This window comes from Pavona decussata, unplaced genomic scaffold (genome assembly GCF_977016875.1).
Source record: "Pavona decussata unplaced genomic scaffold, jaPavDecu1.1 SCAFFOLD_300, whole genome shotgun sequence".
Lineage (NCBI taxonomy): Eukaryota > Metazoa > Cnidaria > Anthozoa > Scleractinia > Agariciidae > Pavona > Pavona decussata.
Window position 1 is genome coordinate 924,417 of NW_028145697.1, and position 18,840 is coordinate 943,256.

The following is an 18,840-nucleotide window of genomic DNA, read 5'->3' on the forward strand; positions in this document are numbered from 1 at the left end:
CGTTCGCACTCCGCCCAGGTAGCCCCAATGACTAGCAGCATATTCATGTTGACATGCATCGCCGAAACATCGTGTTACCGAAAACCCAGAGAAGACGCCAGCAGTTCCGGGACTACCCATTACCAATAATATCTAACTTTTGTGTATAACGTTTTGTAACTACAGTCGAACTTCCATTAGCGACAACCCAAACTGTCAAGCTTAAGTGCTCGCTTACGAGAGGCAAGATCACAAGGGTCTACATTTTGAGCTTATTAGCGTAAGGTAACTCCAGAGTTTAACCATACGCGCCAATTCTCACCTAAACTCACTCAATAACTTTCAGTAGCCAGCATCCAAGTTGAAGGTTTGCCTGTGATAAATTACCTAATACGGCGAATGGGATTAGCCTATTTCGGTAGGACCAAGTTTATTTCGGGAAACCCTGTACCTCCGATTGTGACATTCATGCCGGACATCCATGACCCCTGTACCAACCAAGAATGTACTGTGATGATATGATAATTTCCCAAAGGCAGATTGTCCAACTTCCGACCTGGCATAGATATCAGGACGTATGTGACAACTGGTCACTTATGGGAAGTAAAAAACAAAAGAAACTTGGAAACTTTCATCTCTAAAAGTGGTCGGGTTCATTTACGAAAGGTGGTCGCTTACGAGAGGCTCAAGCTATAGTGATTCGTCTGGAGAAATTTTGGCATTTTGGAAAAGTGGTCGCTTACGAGAGGTGGTCGCAAGGGGAGGGTCAACTGTAGTCTAGCCACAACTAAGAAACTCGATAAACACCAACAAGGCAAAATTGCACTTCTATTTTGTAAGTAGACTGGACAAAAGTTATAAACTTGGCAAAATTGTTATTTTTAAAATGGACGTCATCCTTTCTTCTTCGTCATGGAGGTAAATCCAATTTATACCAATTTTTATACCGTTATTCTGTTTGAAAAGACTCTAAATCTAAGTACCTACTTCTATGTCAAACATAATTGTTTTATATAAACACCAATGAAATACCAGGTAAGCTTTCGCGCGAAAACATGATATCTTCACACGTGAAAAGATCACCGTTGCTGTGGTTACATAATAAATCACGCCTTTTGTAATGATTTGGTATTTCCTTGGTGTTTATATAATAAACAGAACATTACATGGCCGCTTGGAGATACGAAGTTTCTCTTCTCGTGTTGAAAACTATTTCACTCGTTCGCTGCGCTCACTCGTGAACTATATTTCAACACTCGAAGAGAAATCTCGTATCTCAGCGCGGTCATGTAATATCCTCTATATATTCCACGGTTATGTTTTGTATATTGCAGCTGATATTGTAAGTTTTTATTTTAATTATTCAATTTCACTAACCAACTTGATTAGCTGCAGCTATATTTGATTGCTGTTGTTGTTGTTTTACGTTAAGTTGTGCTTTAAAGGGATGATCAATTGTTCTAGGTCACGGAACATGCACTGGATATGATTTGTGCAGCTGCAATTCATCCTGGTCAGGTCCCGCGTGCAACATTCCAGATTGCAGTGCTGTAAATAACTGTTCGGGTCAAGGCTTTTGTATCCTTCCAAACACTTGCCTGTGTTATCCGTCCTTTGATGGGGAATATTGTGATCAGAAGGCAGACAGAAATATCAACACGCCCAAATTTGATCGGCCACACTACAATGCCACCATACCGGAGAATACCCCTGTTGGGAGTCTTGTTTTACAGTTGCATGCCAATGACTCTGATAAAGGAAGGAATGGCCACGTATTTTATTCCATGGTCGATGACAAAGGCGTTGGCAGTATTTTCACTGTAGATGGAAAAACAGGAAAAGTCTACAATTTACTGAAGCTTGACTTCGAAACTTTAAAGGAGTTCTTGTTCAATTTTACCATCATTGCTTCAGACGATGGTGTTCCACAGAGATCTACAAGCACGGTCGTGCAGATAACAATTACCGATGAGAACGACAATTGCCCGACTTTCAGCCAGCTCGCTTTGGAAAGAATCGAGATTTCTGCAGAGATAAAACCTGGTTCCTTGGTTGCCAAGGTTTCGGCAACAGACTTGGACAGTGAGGCAAACAGCGAAATAACATTTAATATTTCACATAATGATGCGTTTTCAGTTCACCCTAAAAGTGGGATTGTTACAGTCATTTCCACTCCCACCCGTGCAAGGTATGACCTCACCATTACTGCAGAGGACAGTGCGAGCCCACCCTGTAAAACCAAGACAGTCTTAACTGTTTTTATAAGAGAATTGCCCACAGGGCACGTAACAACTCACCCGACAGATGCCGCTAGTTCTCAGACCACGTCAACGACCACTGAGGGCACTGTGCACGAAACACAAAGCTACTCTTTTGAAATCACAGGGCCAGTTGCAAATTCAGGTAAATAATGTAAAGCACACGATGAAAAAATTCCTTTTTAGCAATTTAAATGCGAGTTCCTAAGTAATTATAAACAAAGTTCTGAGAAAACAGGCTTTGTCGATGAGAACTATGTTATAGAATCCTGCTGCTTTTGAAACTGAAGGAAAAATCCAATCAGTGTTCACGTTCAGTTAAGGGAGTGGCAAAGATATTTCTTCACAAGTAAAGCACTCTGTTCACTGCAACTTTGTGGCAAAACGGAATATTCTTGTTTTAGTTGAACGTGCATGACGTTAAAGGAAAAGGCAAAGTTTTTATCTATGGAGAGAACAAACGTGATTCACGTATTTCTCCAATATTATTACTGTTATTTCTTGAACTCCCCAGCCTAGTAGTTGGTCGAACGGCGGAGGTCGAGGAAGGGTGCAAATCCAGTCTCGGTCATTTCCCGGACATTGAAACTATGTGAACAAGTGCGTCCAAGACTGTTTCCTTTAGGGTTGGCAAAGGGACGATGACGTTTTGAAAAATGAGGATCGCTTTATGTATTAGAGAGTTTAAGCAGCTACTAATTAAGGGAAAGGCAATCAGAACGTCGTAAAACAATATATAGGATTTAACAAGATAAATTAACTGGCCTGTACGTACGGTCTAGATTTTGGTATATTTCTTCGCAGCCCAAGACGATACAATAATCAAATAGAAGAATAATCCTCGCAGTTACTACGCAACTTAAGCAGTTGCGAAAAGAAAGCCTGAAAAAAATTCAGGCTTTCTTTTCGCAACTACTTAAGTTGCGTAGTAACTGCGAGGATCTTTCTTCCATTTGATTTTTCATCCGCAGTTCAAAATACATGTTTCATATATTTACATTCATTTATTCATCCTTCACAGGTATATTACGAGCACACAATATGACCAGCTCCCAGTTAGCTTGATAGCTCTGTTGGTAGAGCACTGCACCGGCATTGCAGAGGTCATGGGTTCGAATCCCGTTCAAGCCTGAAATTTTTTCAGCCTTTCTTTTCGCAACTACTTAAGTTGCGTAGAAACTGCGAGGATCTTTCTTCTATTTGATCTTTCATCCGCAGTTCAAAATATATGTTTCATATATTTACATTTACGAAACAATAAAGTGCATGAAATGACCAAATTCAAGGTTTTATGGGGAACGTGAGCACATGACAGTAAATTCTTTATTCTCTTCCTTAACTTGAACGCCATTCTAATCAATTCTGTTCCTGGATATTTCGGCCACATTGTACAAGTAGAAACAACTGGAGTAAATGCGAAGTAGTTCAAATAACGTACTGATTTATATTTTTAAGTGGATTTTTTGGGGGTTTACCTTAGTGCTTGCTTAACGTCCGGTTTCTATTATCTAATTTCGAAACAGCTGCGATCTTGACTCATGCATCTCGGACAAATCCGTTTCTTCTAAATCTTCGAAACGCCAGAAACCGACAAGCCTGTCAAAATTCTTTTACTTTGAAAACTTCCATTTACACGATGAAAGTCATATAATACCAAAGTACTACTAGATAAATCTTGCGAAAAGTCTCCAAGTTTGATAACTTTTGTTTTTATAATTGAAAATAATTGGAGCGTGAAAAGTTAGTACGAATCCTCTTCCTGGTTAAGCAGGATTCTATTTGAGTCATTTGAGCATGTAAATCCTGCCCAGTAAAACTAATTTCAAATCAGCTTTCATTGTCTCAGCAATCTCAGCCTTTTGTCCAAGTTCAGAAAACATACCATCACTCTCATTTTTTTTATTGCTTATGTTTTCTTTCGCTGACGCTCTTATTTTCACGTTTTCCTTTATGCAGCTACCAGTGGTGATTTCAAAAGTACAACTCAGCTTGCTTCGTCGGGCGTCCCAACAGAACACACAGCAGTACCCCAGAAAGCCCACAACTATATTGTGATTGGTTCTTCAGCTTTCGGTGGAATACTGGTGCTTCTGATTGCGGTACTGGTAATAAGGAAGCTCGTTTATAGACGTAAAGTAAATCCCACTTTTCCTGTCCATCCACCTGGAATGAACGTTGGAGAAGACGGTCGCATTAATGGCGCCTTTGAGTTGTCGGCCATGGCTAAACAATTGTGACTATGACGTGCATTTGCAGAGTAAAACGTCCGGAAAGATTAGTTTCCTTCCCACTAAATACAAAAATGAACATTGTAGAACATGGTCGTATTAATAGTGCCTTTGCTTTGAGTTGTCGAACATGCTTAAAAAACTGTGACATTAACTTACCTTTGAAGAGAAAGGAGTCTGTTACGTTTGATTTCCTTTCCACTAAAAATACCCGTTGTTTAGAACTTTGCTTACATTATCAATTATTCTAATATCGTTTTAGATATTCGCGATGAAAGCCTTAAAGTTATGTAAAAGGCTGTATGTAGACTTAAACTAGATGTTTTAAAAATAGTGAACAAAAGTTGTTCAGGCTTTTGCCAAACACGACAACATTGAGTTCCAACAAGCTGCTTTTATATACTTATTCAATAACCAGGTTTATAACAAAAAAAAATAGTATTGTATGTGGAATTCATTTATCCGTATGTTTTATATTAACACAGACAACCTTGGGCGGAAACTGATTTAGCGATACTTCTGGGATATCTTCAAGACTCAACTTAGTTTGGGTTATATATATATGTGCAATGGAAAGTTTTTTTCCCCGTAAATCCTACTAAAATCAACACATTCTTTGATTACGTCTTATTACCACCTATGTTAAAAGGCAAGAGTGACAGTCTGTAACCAGTATAGGCATAAAAAGTATTCATATAAGTATGTTATTATTTTGAACGATAATAAAATACAAGTTGTTTGTATTGATTTATAACGTTTGTCTGATCGTGAGCGAGGCAAAACATTTTGAACATTTGGCAAAACAGGAGCTACAAGTGGTATTAACATCAAAGAGATGTGTGTTTCCTCATGCAGAAAGCAGCCCCTGTGTCAAAATAATACTTATCTACTTATCAAGCGTGCTCTAACACAAAAAGCTATAACCATCCAAAAATGCAGATATAATAAGTAGTATTTTGAAAGAATTTTGACTGGTCTGTGGTGGCAATCAAACAGGGATACTACAAAAATGATAATAAAAAATGTATTCTTTATTTGTTTTAAGGCTGGCAGCTGAACTCTTCTATTTGAACATTTTTCATCATTTTTGCGAATTAATCTATTATTGTATTGACAGCGGATGTCTTGAACGCTTTAATTAAACAACAAATTTCAACTTAACGTGGATGCGGTATTTCGAATATTCTTTAAACTACATTTTGTTTTATCATTTTCGTCACCAATTCCTTTAAAACCTATTTAGTAGTCTTCCGTAGAGAGCGTTCTTTCCATATAAGAGAACTCCAATGATTTTCACTGCTTTTCGATTTCTTTGATCGTCTAGTCATAACGTTAGAAAAATATACTTCTCTTACCGTGAAATCAGATTGCTCTTTTTTTAGATTATTTGTTCTGCAATTTTTGCTGAACGGATTAGATCCTTTACTACAGGATCCTGTACTTTTATTTTGTCGCGTTGGTCCTGGCAAACAGTAATTTACTGGTTTTTACCTCGAAGAAAGATACGAAACTTTTGACAAAGACAGATGCGTGAGGGGTCCCTGTGATCAATCAGAGTTAGTGACTTCCTGTCAGCTGCTCTCTAATGAACCAGATAAGTACCCCACCCTCCAGCCCCGCCTTCCCGTCTCATTCATTACTCAGCAACAATTAAAACAACAACAACAAAGTTTTATTGACACTCAAGCTTGAGTTTTTTATACCAAACTGAAAATGTTACAATGTGTTTCGGAAGGTACCCATTGTGTATACATGTCAGCAAAGTAAAAAATGAATAGGGAAAGTTCAAAGTATGGTTCCAGGTATAGTTCCTTGTATCAATACCAACACTGTCTCAGAAGGTCGATCCAAATCAAGTCAAGTTATCTAGAGCCAAACAGAAAATATAAGTTAGTTGAACGAAACAATTGCAAAGCAAAGACAATACTGACTTATTCGTTCGTTCGTTCACCCATTCATTCATTCATTCATTCATTCATTCATTCATTCATTCATTCATTCATTCATTCATTCATTCATTCATTCATTCATTCATTCATTCATTCATCCATTCATTCATTCATTCATTCATTCATTCATTCATTCATTCATTCATTCATTCATTCAGTCAGTCAGTCAGTCAGTCAGTCAGTCATTCATTCATTCATTCATTCATTCATTCGTTCGTTCGTTCGTTCGTTCGTTCGTTCGTTCGTTCGTTCGTTCGTTCGTTCGTTCGTTCGTTCGTTCGTTCGTTCGTTCATTCATTCATTTTTTTGGTTGATTTTTTGTAGTAATTCCAAACACAAAACCACTTACTTCGATTTTGAAGCAGATATAGATTTGTATATTTAATCAGTCTTGGTCCAGCCAGTTGGTCTTGACAACCACTATAATTGAGACAAATAAAGAGAGACGGAACAATGATATGTGTATTTTGACTCTGTATATACAAAGGTAAAAAGCATGGAGATAGCAGCAAAAGTAACTTAATCGGATAGGAAGAATCGTAAAGCCAAGTTTTGAAGAGCCCTCAAATCCCCCCCCCCCCCCCCCCCCCATCTCTCTCCAAATTTTGTTCGTCACAACTAAGGGCCAGAACCGTCGACACATAATCATGGGTATGCTCTCTACTCTGGCTGGCAGTCGCTTACGCACAACCGCAAAGACAGAGCGTTTAAAAAACTGTGTAACTTATAGATTTCGATAATTATTGACCTGCTTGTTACTTGACCTATCTATGTAATTGACCAATCTATCTATCTTAGTTGGCTCTACAAACTGTCTTAGAATTTATCCCGAAAAAGCGACCAGAAGAAACTTTTTGACATAATTAATAAATGCCATACTCTTCTTCGATTGCTTATATGAATGGCCTACATTTATATCAGTAGGATTTTGATTTCGATATACGATCCTTACCTCAAGCTGTTCACCAGTTGCATACTTAGCGGTCCACTGTAAAATACACAAAGAGGATCTTACTCAAGCAGATAACATAAGTATTTAATGGTACATTTAATTATAAAAGGAGGTTAGTGTGACATGTGTAACACAGAATTAAATGAAAGCCCGAGATTTTTTTATTATTGATTCGCCACAATGAATACGACTGAAACGTGTAGTGTCATAGTCAAATGGCCGAATTTGTGCTCAAACCGCAGAAAACATAGAAGTTTGGATTTGACGATTTTTACAAAGAGATGTTTTAGCGGCAGTTACCGCTGTCCGCATTTCTTTGCAAAAAGTGTTTTTTTTTTTCCAAAAGTATTTCCGCAAATTTAAATGGGATTGAACTTTTTTTTCTAAATTCAGTGTGGTGGATTGAATAGGCCTTATCACGGTTTTCGACGCCATTTTGACGGGTAGGCAAACAGGCTTGTAATAACAGAGTTTGTATGGAAATGCGATGTCAAATAATTTTCATAAAACATCGCTTCTGAAAAATTCATCAATTGGAAACTTTTGGTACTAGGAAAAGGATTTTAAGAACAAAATTGGAGGGATGTAGCTGTGACAGAAAGCGTCCAGTCGTGTTTTGAACTTTCCATGCATTTGTCTGTATAGCGAACCAGCCGTGAACTGCTACTAATAATAGTTCGCGGGAAAAACTACAGGGAAATGTATGGAAAGTTCAAAACACGACTGAACGCTTTTTGTCACAGCCGACATCCCTCCAATTTTGTTCTTGAAATCCTTTTCCTAGTGCCAAAAGTTTCCAATTCATGAATTTTTAGAAGCGATGTTTTATGAAAATTATTTGACATCGGATTTCCATACAAACACTGTTATTTCAAGCCTGTTTGCCTACCCGTCAAAATGGCGTAGAAAACCGTGATAAGGCCTATTGTGCATGAGTTAGTGAATGTATTATCATGTTCATCGTAGTTCGAGGTTAGCTGTTAGTAGAAGGTAGGCAGTTCCGTAGCGTGGTATGTTGTTTCTTGAACTTAACACTCACTCCATCCATGGTGCAACGGCGAGCCTCCAGGGGAATAAGTAATGATGCTACAGACGAGGCCGGCAATGCAGGTCCAGCAACCGCTGCTTGTGTGATGACTGAATGCGTTCCCATACCTTTTTATTCAATACTCCTTTCTTCTACTTACCCCCCACATTCTTGTGAGTTCGTCACATTCGTCCAGTTTGCGTTCTGGTTCTTTGGGAACATTAGACTGGTCATCCTCAACATCCTGTCAAGCAAGAAGAGGATCTTGTTTGTAACGTGGGTGGAATATAAGAAGGGTCCTTTGTGTGTGTCTGTGAATACTGTTAAGTAACAATTAATTGATCTTTCAGAGATTAAACAAAATTACTTCATGAAACTATGGAAAACTTAAGTAAGTTCACACTATGAGGTAAGTTTATTTTATTGTACTTCATGCCACCAAAGTTTAAAACTCCCTTAATTTAAGGAACCTGAGGACACTTTCACTAAAAAGAACAAAACCTCTATAGCATAGTGTTTATTTGCTTTACCTTCATTGTTGATGGCAGTTGGTATGAGTACTTCCTCTCGCTAGCCCCAATCACTTCTCTGGCAACTTCAATTTCGTCCAGTAGAGACGGCCTGTGCTTTGCAGAAATTTGATGCTTAATCTCGCGACACTTTTCCTTGGTCTGTTCCAGTTTTTCATCGTCATCCCAGTTTGGTTTAATCACAGAACAAGCCGACTGAACCTCTTCAGCGAAGGACTTTCTTCGTTTATCATTGACTCGTGGTCCTGGATCTGAGTTGCGCTGCTTGATCTTCTGGCGACGTTCCGTTGCTTTCTCCTCGTACTCTTTGTTCTGCGTATGGCCATCAATGACATTTTTGGCAATCAACAGGCTTTCAACCAGAGATCCTCTCTTTTCAGATGTCCGCCTCTTTATGACCTTCCTTCTTTCCACATTTCTAGAGTCCCGTTTCTTGTCGTCGGCAGCGATCTCGTCCCGTGATCTGCGGCTTTTCTGGTTTGTAGTTCTCTTAGACTGGGAGGAATCTCCCCCGCCACTAGAGCGAGGCTGTTCAAAACCCACACGGGAATTGCCTAATGTCCCAAAACAAAAAGAAAGGAATCAAAAAATATCTTTTACTACAGGAAACGCTTCTTGCCTATATAGGAACTCAATTTAATAGACCCGCCTTCCAAGAGGTTCACGTCTCTTGTCCCACTGTATCATTTCATATAGAGATTTTACAACCGTGTTATTTGTTCCACGAGTGAAGACTGATAAAAAAATCTTCCCTGATGGCATCCGAGTCACTTGAGAAACTACAAAGCTTTCGCTAAGGCGACGAATTGGGGTACGGCAATGCTTTGGAAGCACAATCCGAAGATAATTAACCTAATTCGGAATGTCTATTGACCAATATTTCTTGCTGTCTTTTGGCATATACAGATACGATAATTTTTATGTACATATAGCCTTAATGCATTAACTCAATGGTCCTTTGTAGTGGTATCATCTCGAGAAATAAATTTGGATGGTGCAAGGGTTTGTACATCATAAACGCTTTTTAGGAAACTTTTGTTGACATATCATGTGTTCCTGAAGGGGTGAAGAGGGGCAGTAACATCAGAAATATTCAGTTTATGGAACATCTCATAATACGATAAATGTACCTGGAGATTGGTAAGTGGGCGCAGCAGCGGGGTATCCCTGAGAAGCAGACTGAACATTGTTAAAATAAGCGGTGCTGGAAGGGCGCTCTGAAGGATTACTCCTGACAACTCTGATACTTGACAATTCATCACCGCACTCTCCAGTTTCCACATCCCTTTCTGTGCTTTTCTGTAGATAATCGAAGTACTTCCGTATTGGCCTGCAGGTAAAATGACAACCAATACAATGTTGCATACTGGTTTTGCATGTTTTACCTCAGGCAGAGGCACATAGCTGCCTTGAAGCCTTTCAGACGGTCTTTTGTAAACGTTGTTTTGCACGACAGGCCGTGGGTAATAAACGTGGAAAGTGACAAAAGTAAGAGACAAACTATTTGAGAAGTGCAAGAATGGGGTAGCATTGCTAGATAAAAACTTATACTGGGTGTATTTTAGGATGGCATCTATGGGCCACCGTAGATAACCGTAGTGAAGTTGCAGACTAAAGCATATGGAAAGTTTCGATTGAAGAAAGGTCCACCGCATTCGCTGAAAGAAAACTGGTGTCAACGAAGTATAAATTCATGCATTTGTTTCCAATCGAACTTTAAAAACTTGGAATCTTGGTCGTCTGAGATTTAAAATTAAAGGAAATTAGTTTTTTTCTCTGTTTTGTAATAATCAAGAAATAAACTAATAGAAAATGTAAGAAAACCTAAATGGGAAGAACATTAGGTGGAGCGTTTGTTTTTAGACTAGTTGTGTTTGTTTGGCATCTCAGCATCTGAGGGCTGTTGCTGATGGATGCTTATCGGTGACAATGGTGATGATCCTAATGATGATGATGCTTGCTATAAGCGGACGAAAACCTATTAGCCTATATCATTCATGAAGATCTTGTAGATTTACTGTAACAATGTCTTACCAGATTGCAAATAAGATAATGATACCCATCATGAGAACCAGCATAGATCCTCCCATGGTGAAGACAACACTTAACCTGGTAACTGCGTCTCTTAAACCTCCTTCTTCCCGCTTCCTCTTGGTGCGGACGTGTTCCAGACCACCATCTCGACTCCTAGCATCAGCCATGGCAAACCCTTTCCAGCGAATTTCGGAAGTTGGCATTGAAAATGCTTCATTGGCGTTCATCTGGATATTTCCTTTGTGACGTTTATGCAATCGACGTCTGTACTCTGGTATAGATCTTTCTTGCCTTGAAGAATAATGGTCTGTTTTGTAATCCTCGTCTTCATCTTCGATGTCCACAGGATCAGACAAACTTGCGAATTCAATGTTAGTACCACCTGATGTCGTAAATAGAGAGAAAGAAAAGGCTATCATTTATTTCGACCGCAAATGCAGATGCAGATTTCTTTGCCCAAGATGTATGGTATTCGTCCTTTTCGCGACCCTCCGTGAAGCATGAACTGGGTTTCCCTGCCTTCCAATCCTTTTGTAGTAGTCGTCGTTGATTTCATAATATGAAGGCGATTCAGGAGAAGTGCCTTCACCCTCGAGGTGTTCCGAGGTTTGGGCATTCCATATCCAGGAAGGTAAACACTTTGCCCACGGAACATGCCGATGTTCTTGAGGAAAGTGTTTACCTTCCTGGATATGGATTCCTACTTGGTATTCGTCCTTTTTGTGGCCCTCCGTGAAGCATGAACTGGGTTTCCCTGCCTTCCAATCCTTGTGTAATCGCATACACAAAGAAAAGTGCAAACGGAAATTTGTGCTCCGGCACAGCAGGTAACCCTGGTGGTGAGTAATTGGGGTTGGGTCACTTGTAAAGAAAAGTAGCATTTCGCATATGCCGCTAAGAATTTGCGCACCCTATGACTCTCGTTCGCTAAGTTGACAAACGACTGGTTTTTGTTTATAAACATGACTTTATCAGCCTCCATGGCGGTCTTTTAGGGGTTTGTTTGAAGAAGTAAAATTAAAAGATAATATCACATTGTTGACAACTTACGGCAAAAAGAAAGCAAAAGCTGTGAGAAACCACCATTAAATAAAATTGCTATTCTAATTACGTGAATAGACGCGCCTAGTTTATAAGAAATTCCTGATCTGTAACTTGCCACCAGTTACCGATAAATAGCTTCATTAATTCTATTTCCTTGCGAGTGCTGTCAGTACTGCCTTCGGAATAAGACAGGACCATTCAATAAATTTCCACGAAAGCTCAGCAATTTTAGACAAAGAATGGCACTAGCCAAAATGTAAAAGTAGCATTCCCTCAGTGCAACGCCTTTATCCATTCAAGGTAGATTTCCCAGTTCCCCTTCAAGATTAATGCTTGAAAAGATAAATGAGTCTGGCGATGCATTCAATAGTAAAGGATCACTTTTATTATATAAACACCAATGAAATACCAGGTGAGCTTTCGCGCGAAAACATGATATCTATGGTTACATAATAAATCGCGCTTTTTGTAGTATTTTGGTATTTCATTGGCGTTTATATAATAAACAGAACATTATATGACCACTTGGAGATACAAAATTTCTCTTAGAAGAGAAATTTCGTATCTCCAAGCGGTCATGTAATATCCTCTATCTATCTCACCATCCAGTATACGACCTCCAGGTTCAAAATCAGCTGCAGCGCTGCCATCGTCTGGTTGTTGCTCGTTGTCGACATAATCAGCCGTGGACGGCTCTCCAGATCCCCAGTCGTCTTCTTCAGTTTCGTCATCGAAAGGCTTAGTTAATTTTTTGGTCTTAGCTGCAGATGAAGCGTCAATAACTGCCCGTCCATCTACTTGCGCGTTCTTTGCCGCAGGCAAGTAACTTTTAGCCTCAACGTATGCCTTCATAAACGGTTCCAAGAACTGTGCCCTTGATTTCAAAAGGCGTCCGACTTTCTTGGAAAGGTGGTTTTGTGATATGCCGACGCTTTGGAACAAAGTTTTCACCTTCCTTGACATGGATTCCCCCTTATGGTTTGCCCTTTCTGTGGCCTTATGTTCAGCGTGATCTGCATTTCCCTGTTCACCCATTGAGTTGTAGTCCATGTCGCCATCTTCGCTCATTTCATAATCTGAAGGCCAGTCAGGAGAAATGTCTTCATCCTGGTGGTGTTCCAGTGTTGAGGCATCCCAATCACCTGCAAGGAAGAAACGTTCGCACTGGAATATTAGTAATAATGACAAAATATTTTAAAAAGTGCCTTAGATAGATTTAAAAGTGTAATTATTTCGCATATGGTGCACACATGTGAACTCTATGACTTTCTTTTCCCATGTTGGCGGAAAAACATTTGGCTTTTGTTTATAAACCTGCCCCTATCTCGCTCCACGGTAAGACTCCACGGTAATTTTAGGGAGTGAGTAATCAAATTATAAGATAACTGTTAGGTGACAACTAAGGACAAAAAGAAATGTAAAACCTTGCAAAATCGTAATAGAATAGTCTGCACATTTTGATCACGTAAATAACCGCACCTAATTTTGGAACAAATTCCTTACCTCGAAATTTCCATTAGTTGTCTTTGAACATCTATGCTAATTTTATATGCAGGAGGTGGCTGTCAATATTGTCATTAGAATATAGCAGAGGGAACGAGAATGAACACCATTCAATGGCTTTCCACTAAAGTACTATGAATGGCACTTATGATACACTAAGAATAGCATTGTTAAGGACAACGCTTCAATTTATTCCAGGCAGATTCCGTGTTCTTCTTCAAGCTAAATGTGGAGTCTGTCAACGAACTTTTAACTTTTAAGTATGAACTTATTAAAACATAGTAAAGGATTGCTTTTTATCTCACCATCCAGTGTATGACCTCCAGATTCAAAATCAGCTGCAGTGCTGCCATCGTCTGGTTGCTGCTCTCCAGATCCCCAGTCGTCTGCTTCAGTTTCGTCATCCAAAGGCTCACTTGATGTTTTGGCCTTAGTTACAGATGAAGCGTCAGGAACTGTCAGCCCATCTACCTGTGCGTTTTTTGCGGGAGGCAAGTAACTTTTGGCGTCAACGTAAGCGTTTATAAACGGTTCCAAGAACTTTGGCCTTGATTTCAAAAGGCGTTGGACTTTCCTGGAGACAGGGCTTCGCGGTATCCCGATGCTTTGGAACAAAGTTTTTACTTTCCTAGACATGGGTCCTGCCTTGGAGTTTTCTCTTTCTGCGGCCTTATGTACAGCGCCATCTGAATTTCCCTGTCTGGTCATCGAGGTGTACCCAAAGTCACCACCTTCGTTCATTTCAGAATCTGAAGGCGACTCAGGATAAGTATCTTCATCCTCGTGGTCGTCGGATGTTGGGGTATTCCAATCACCTAAAAGAAGAAATTAGTTAAGCTATTAGTCGACTTGGAAGCCTTCGGTAATAATAGAGTTTACTTGTGCCGTAGGGTTAACCCAAATAACTCAAGGCCTGGGTATCTCGTATAAACTAAGTTTATGTGTATTGTATGAACTGAAAAATAACAGAACAGAAAAGAAAAAGATGTTAGATTTTGTTTAAAAACTTGCCTTTACCCGTCTCGATCAGGAGAGTTTGTCTAAAGTGGTGAAATTAAAGCTACCTATAATTAAACCTCAATTAAAACAAAACGAACCAGAAACAGTGGAAACATTTAATATAACATACTTGATATCTTGATCACGTGGCTAATTTGGACAGAAGGTTTTTGAACACCAAATTCTCCCCAGTTAATTACCGATAAACATATAGCTAGTACATTCATTTTCAATTTTAGAAATTGCTATCAGCATGGCCCTTAGCATTGTAGATGAAATGAGTGAACACCATTCAATGTGTTTCATTAAGCACACGTAATTTTACAGAAGGCGTCGTACTTTGTCAAAAGCAGTTCAAGTAGAGCATTCTCCCACAACGCTGCGTTCCAATCAAGGCCGTTTTACCACTTCCTTTCCAAGGTAAAAATTTCAGTCTGAGTAACAAAACTGGATCTATCATTACAGTAAATATAATGAAGGAACACTTTTGGTCTCACCATCCAGTATCCCTCTTCCATAATCAGAATCAGCTGAAGAGCTGTCAACGGCTAGTTGCTGCTCGTTGCTGCTATCAGCTGTAGGGGGTTCTTCAGATCCCCAATCGTCTGCTTCAACTCCGTCATCCAAAGGCTCTTCTGCTTTCGGGACGTTTTTCACAGACGGCTTAGAAACGGCAGTTCGTACCAGTTCCAGTGCATCCCTTAAATGATCGAATCCTGTTTCTTCAAACAGTGCATCTGCTATTTCCATGTCAGACGCAGAGATTGCTCCTTCTAACTCCGGGAAACTTCGATTAACCCGGTGTTTCTGCTGTAAGCCTTTCTTCCTTGATTTTTGAGGCTCTTTTAAAACTGGTCCGTCAGTATTCGCCAACTCATCTACCTGGGCGTTTTTAGCCTTTAGCAGGTCACTTTTGGCATCAACATATGCCTTCATAAATGGTTCCAAGAACTTTGGCCTTGATTTCAACAGGCGTGCGACTTTCTTGGAAACGTGGTTTCGCGGTATGCCGATCCTCTTGAACAAGGATTTTACTTTCCTTGATGTGGTGGATCTTTCCTTGGGATTCGGCAGACGCTTTTCTACTGCCTTCTGTGCAGTATTATCTGAATTTGCCTGTTCTCCAGTCGAGGTGTACCCAAAGTCACCACCTTCGTTCATTCCAGAATCTGAAGGCGACTCAGGATAAGTGTCTCCATCCCCGTGGCTTTCCGATGCTGGGCTGTTCCAATCATCTACAAAGGAAAGGTGTTTCTTCACTTGTAGTGTAATAAGTGGTCGTTTGACCTTCAGAAAGCTTAATTAATGCTACATTTTATTTATCCAAAACGTAGGCTATATGATCAAGCTTGTTAAGCATAAGGTATCATTAATATTTAACGTTGAAATAAGAAAAATTAATAAAAATAATAGATAAATACAACAGAAAGCAATTTGTTGGTTAATAGACCAAGGGAAATTTTTTGGCAAAATTTCGTTTAAAAAAGCTTTAAAAAAATCGCTTGGTCTTAAATTCCATATAGGATGAGCCCTGTCGTCTGATCGTTTCTCAACATGGAAAAAGACTATAGTTTGCAACACAGACTTTAAAGCCTTTGTTCAAAAAGCTCAAGATCCTCTATGTTAGTCAAAATATATACCGTCCCAATTTCAAATTATTCATGATCTTAATCAGGTCAGCTTTCATCACATACTGAAATATTCAAGAAGGTGCCAAGACATACCGGCAAACAGTTTTGGAAAACAGGCTACAGCTGGTTTTTGTTTGTTTGTTTTTTAACAACTTACTAAAGCAAAAACGTTATGGAACTCGAGTCCTGGAAATTGCAAACAAAAAATCTTAAGAAGAAAATTAAAAACAAATCTTTTGTCTCCTTAGTTAAAGTTTTGCCTAATCAGATCATTGGTCAGTGTAGGCCATTGTTTGACAGTGAGTAATTCATGTTCAGTGTTCGCTAATCGATAAACTAACGTATACCTCCATAACAATGGAAACTGACTATACTGAATGACGATAAAAAAAACTTTCTACAAATTATGGATTAGATTCACCAAGCATTCCTAAGTTTAGATGTACCCTTTCAAGCGTAATTTTTACGCTTGTCCGTGATAAGAAAGATGCTTAAGTTTATTTGTTCGTTTGCTTCCAACTCACCGGATAATCTGGTCTTTATAGGCAAATTAATTTCCGTGGCCCTCTCTCGGGCGTTAGGAGAATATACCTCCTTGGATATTGGGTCATGCCCAATGGAATCACCTGTGGTCACCTTAGGCTCCACAAGTGACAAAGATGGAATGGTGCCTTCCTTGCGGTGTCCGGTTGGTAAGGAATCACCTGAAAATATACAAGTTCTTGAAGTGAACTCGCTGAATAAACGATAATGTAGGAGGGTAGTAGATTAACGATGTTTTGATCGAGAGAAGCATGTATCGTCTTACGAGTACAGCAGAAATACAGTAGTTGCAAGGCTGAGAAAGCCTGAAATTAAACGGAATACTCAAGAAAAAAACTTGATATGTGGATTTCTGTCTTCCACGATTCTTAAAAGGGATATTTGTATATGCTTACATAGTTTTATTATCGGGTTCTTTGGTTGAATTTTTAATTGACCGAAAATTTCAAGGAGCAGATCCCCACATTCCCCGCAAAGAGCTAATGTTGGCTTTACGAAAATTCTAGCTGGGCTTTGCTTTGATTTATTAGAAGAGAAAACATAACACAGGTTTCTAATGGGCGTCTAAACAGGACGACTCTGCGGTATCAATGTATTCGGTAACCCCCGAGTGAACACTAATTAAGGTATGTGAATTATAACGCTTGTACATTGAACTGCATGACAAACGACCGTTTCCTAGCTATAGAAAGAGCTCACTACGGAGTTAGGAAAAGAATATAACAGCTTGTGTGCCAGTCCCGTTCAAGGATGCATTAAGGCCTAGTAATATGGGGAACATTTCCTTGCAACTTGTCGCACAACAAATGTTTCGTTGCAAGTCGCGATTGTTTGTTTCCCGTATTGCCACACTTCCGCGCGCAGCAAATTTTCATGTTGCAAATAGTAGAAATAGCGTCTACATTCTGTAACATAAAAGTTTGTTGAGAGCGTACGCGGTATAATACGGGCAACAAACAATCGCAACTTACAACGAAACATTTGTCGTTCGGCAAGTTACAAGAAAATGTTGCCCGTATTACTTGGCCTTGAGACCCTTAAATTGTAGAACCGTAATATTGACAACCTTTCCTTGCAGCTTGTCGGGCAACAAATGTTGCGTTGCAAGTTGCGATTATTTGTTGCCCGTATTATCACAACCACGCGCATCAAATTTTCATGTTGCAAAAAATAGAAACAGCGTCTATTTTCTGAAACATATGAAAATTTGTTGCGCGCGTACGGGGTAAAACGGGCAACAAACAAACGCAACTTGCAACGCAAAATTCGTTGCGCAGCAAATTAAAAAAATATTGCCCGTATTAAGTTGACCACCAACTGCAAGAGAGGACATTTTTCTAATCCGCACCAGCATTGTGCGTTGCTCGATAAGTCCTGTACCTTCGGAGGTCGTTCATTTTTGTCCGCAAAATTTTTCCACACGATCCATCTGAATTGTGACTGGTTTCAAAGAAAAATATTAGCTAAATGCCTCAGGGTCTCGTTACTCTTTGTGGTGCCTATAGAAGTTCGTGTCTAAATGCGCGCGCTAAATAGCGAATATAACACAGGTGACGATTTTCATTGCGCGACCAAGAAAAGAAAAAATCCTAAACAAATTGATAAATAACAACAAAAATCTTAAACTCTGACTGTTTAAAGCGACTAAAAAGCTACAAAACAACTTTTAAAGCAAGAAAATGTTCCATACTAATTGTTGCAAGGGAACAAAAATGTTAAGTTTATGCGAGTTTTAACTCAAAGAGATTTAATTTTGCAGTTAGAGAATTGTTCAAGAAAATTCGTCATCTTTGAAATTGGCCATTTATAACGCGTGTTTAGACTTCTGCTTTTCGTATAGAGCGTCACTAGTTAAAGAAACAAAAGTCAAAACTCGTTGCTCGCAGTCCCACCTGTCCATGTATACCAAATTTTGCCATTTTTGAAAAAAGTTTACAAGTTTCGCTCGATGTAAAGGATCATAATTCTACCACTCACCTTGGGCAAGGAATGCAAACGCAAACGCGATCAGAAATATCCGAAAATATCTCATTTTTTATCCATGGTCAAACTTCGACATCTTGATAAGACTCCGAAAAACTCCGTGGATATACAATTTGATTACTGTTACGTCACAAATACAATTCGGTAATCAAACCAGCGAGCGCGCGCGTCTAACACGCG

General features: G+C 39.3%; 2 protein-coding genes across 4 annotated transcripts in view; one reads left to right on the forward strand and one right to left on the reverse strand.

Moving 5' to 3' along the window:
• LOC146454504 (uncharacterized) overlaps positions 1–5,212 on the forward strand; it is a 55,445-nt gene extending 50,233 nt beyond the window's left edge. For all 3 annotated transcript variants that reach the window (XM_085095278.1, XM_085095276.1, XM_085095277.1), the window contains exons 41-42: positions 1,444–2,382; positions 4,194–5,212. In XM_085095278.1, the coding sequence (XP_084951404.1) occupies positions 1,444–2,382; positions 4,194–4,474 (1,220 nt within the window). In that variant the 3' untranslated portion in view covers positions 4,475–5,212. The remainder of the gene's footprint in view (positions 1–1,443; positions 2,383–4,193) is intronic.
• Positions 5,213–6,115: 903 nt separating this feature from the next.
• Positions 6,116–18,783, reverse strand: LOC146454506 (uncharacterized). The gene is made up of 12 exons (XM_085095279.1): positions 18,655–18,783; positions 16,659–16,838; positions 15,001–15,738; positions 13,810–14,319; positions 12,604–13,143; positions 10,958–11,339; positions 10,054–10,253; positions 8,924–9,477; positions 8,554–8,637; positions 7,367–7,402; positions 6,764–6,834; positions 6,116–6,331 (listed from the first exon to the last, which is right to left on the reverse strand). The coding sequence occupies exons 1-11, from the start codon at positions 18,707–18,709 to the stop codon at positions 6,796–6,798; spliced, it is 3,318 nt and encodes a 1,105-aa protein (XP_084951405.1). The 5' UTR covers positions 18,710–18,783; the 3' UTR covers positions 6,116–6,331; positions 6,764–6,795.
• Positions 18,784–18,840: the final 57 nt, after the last annotated feature.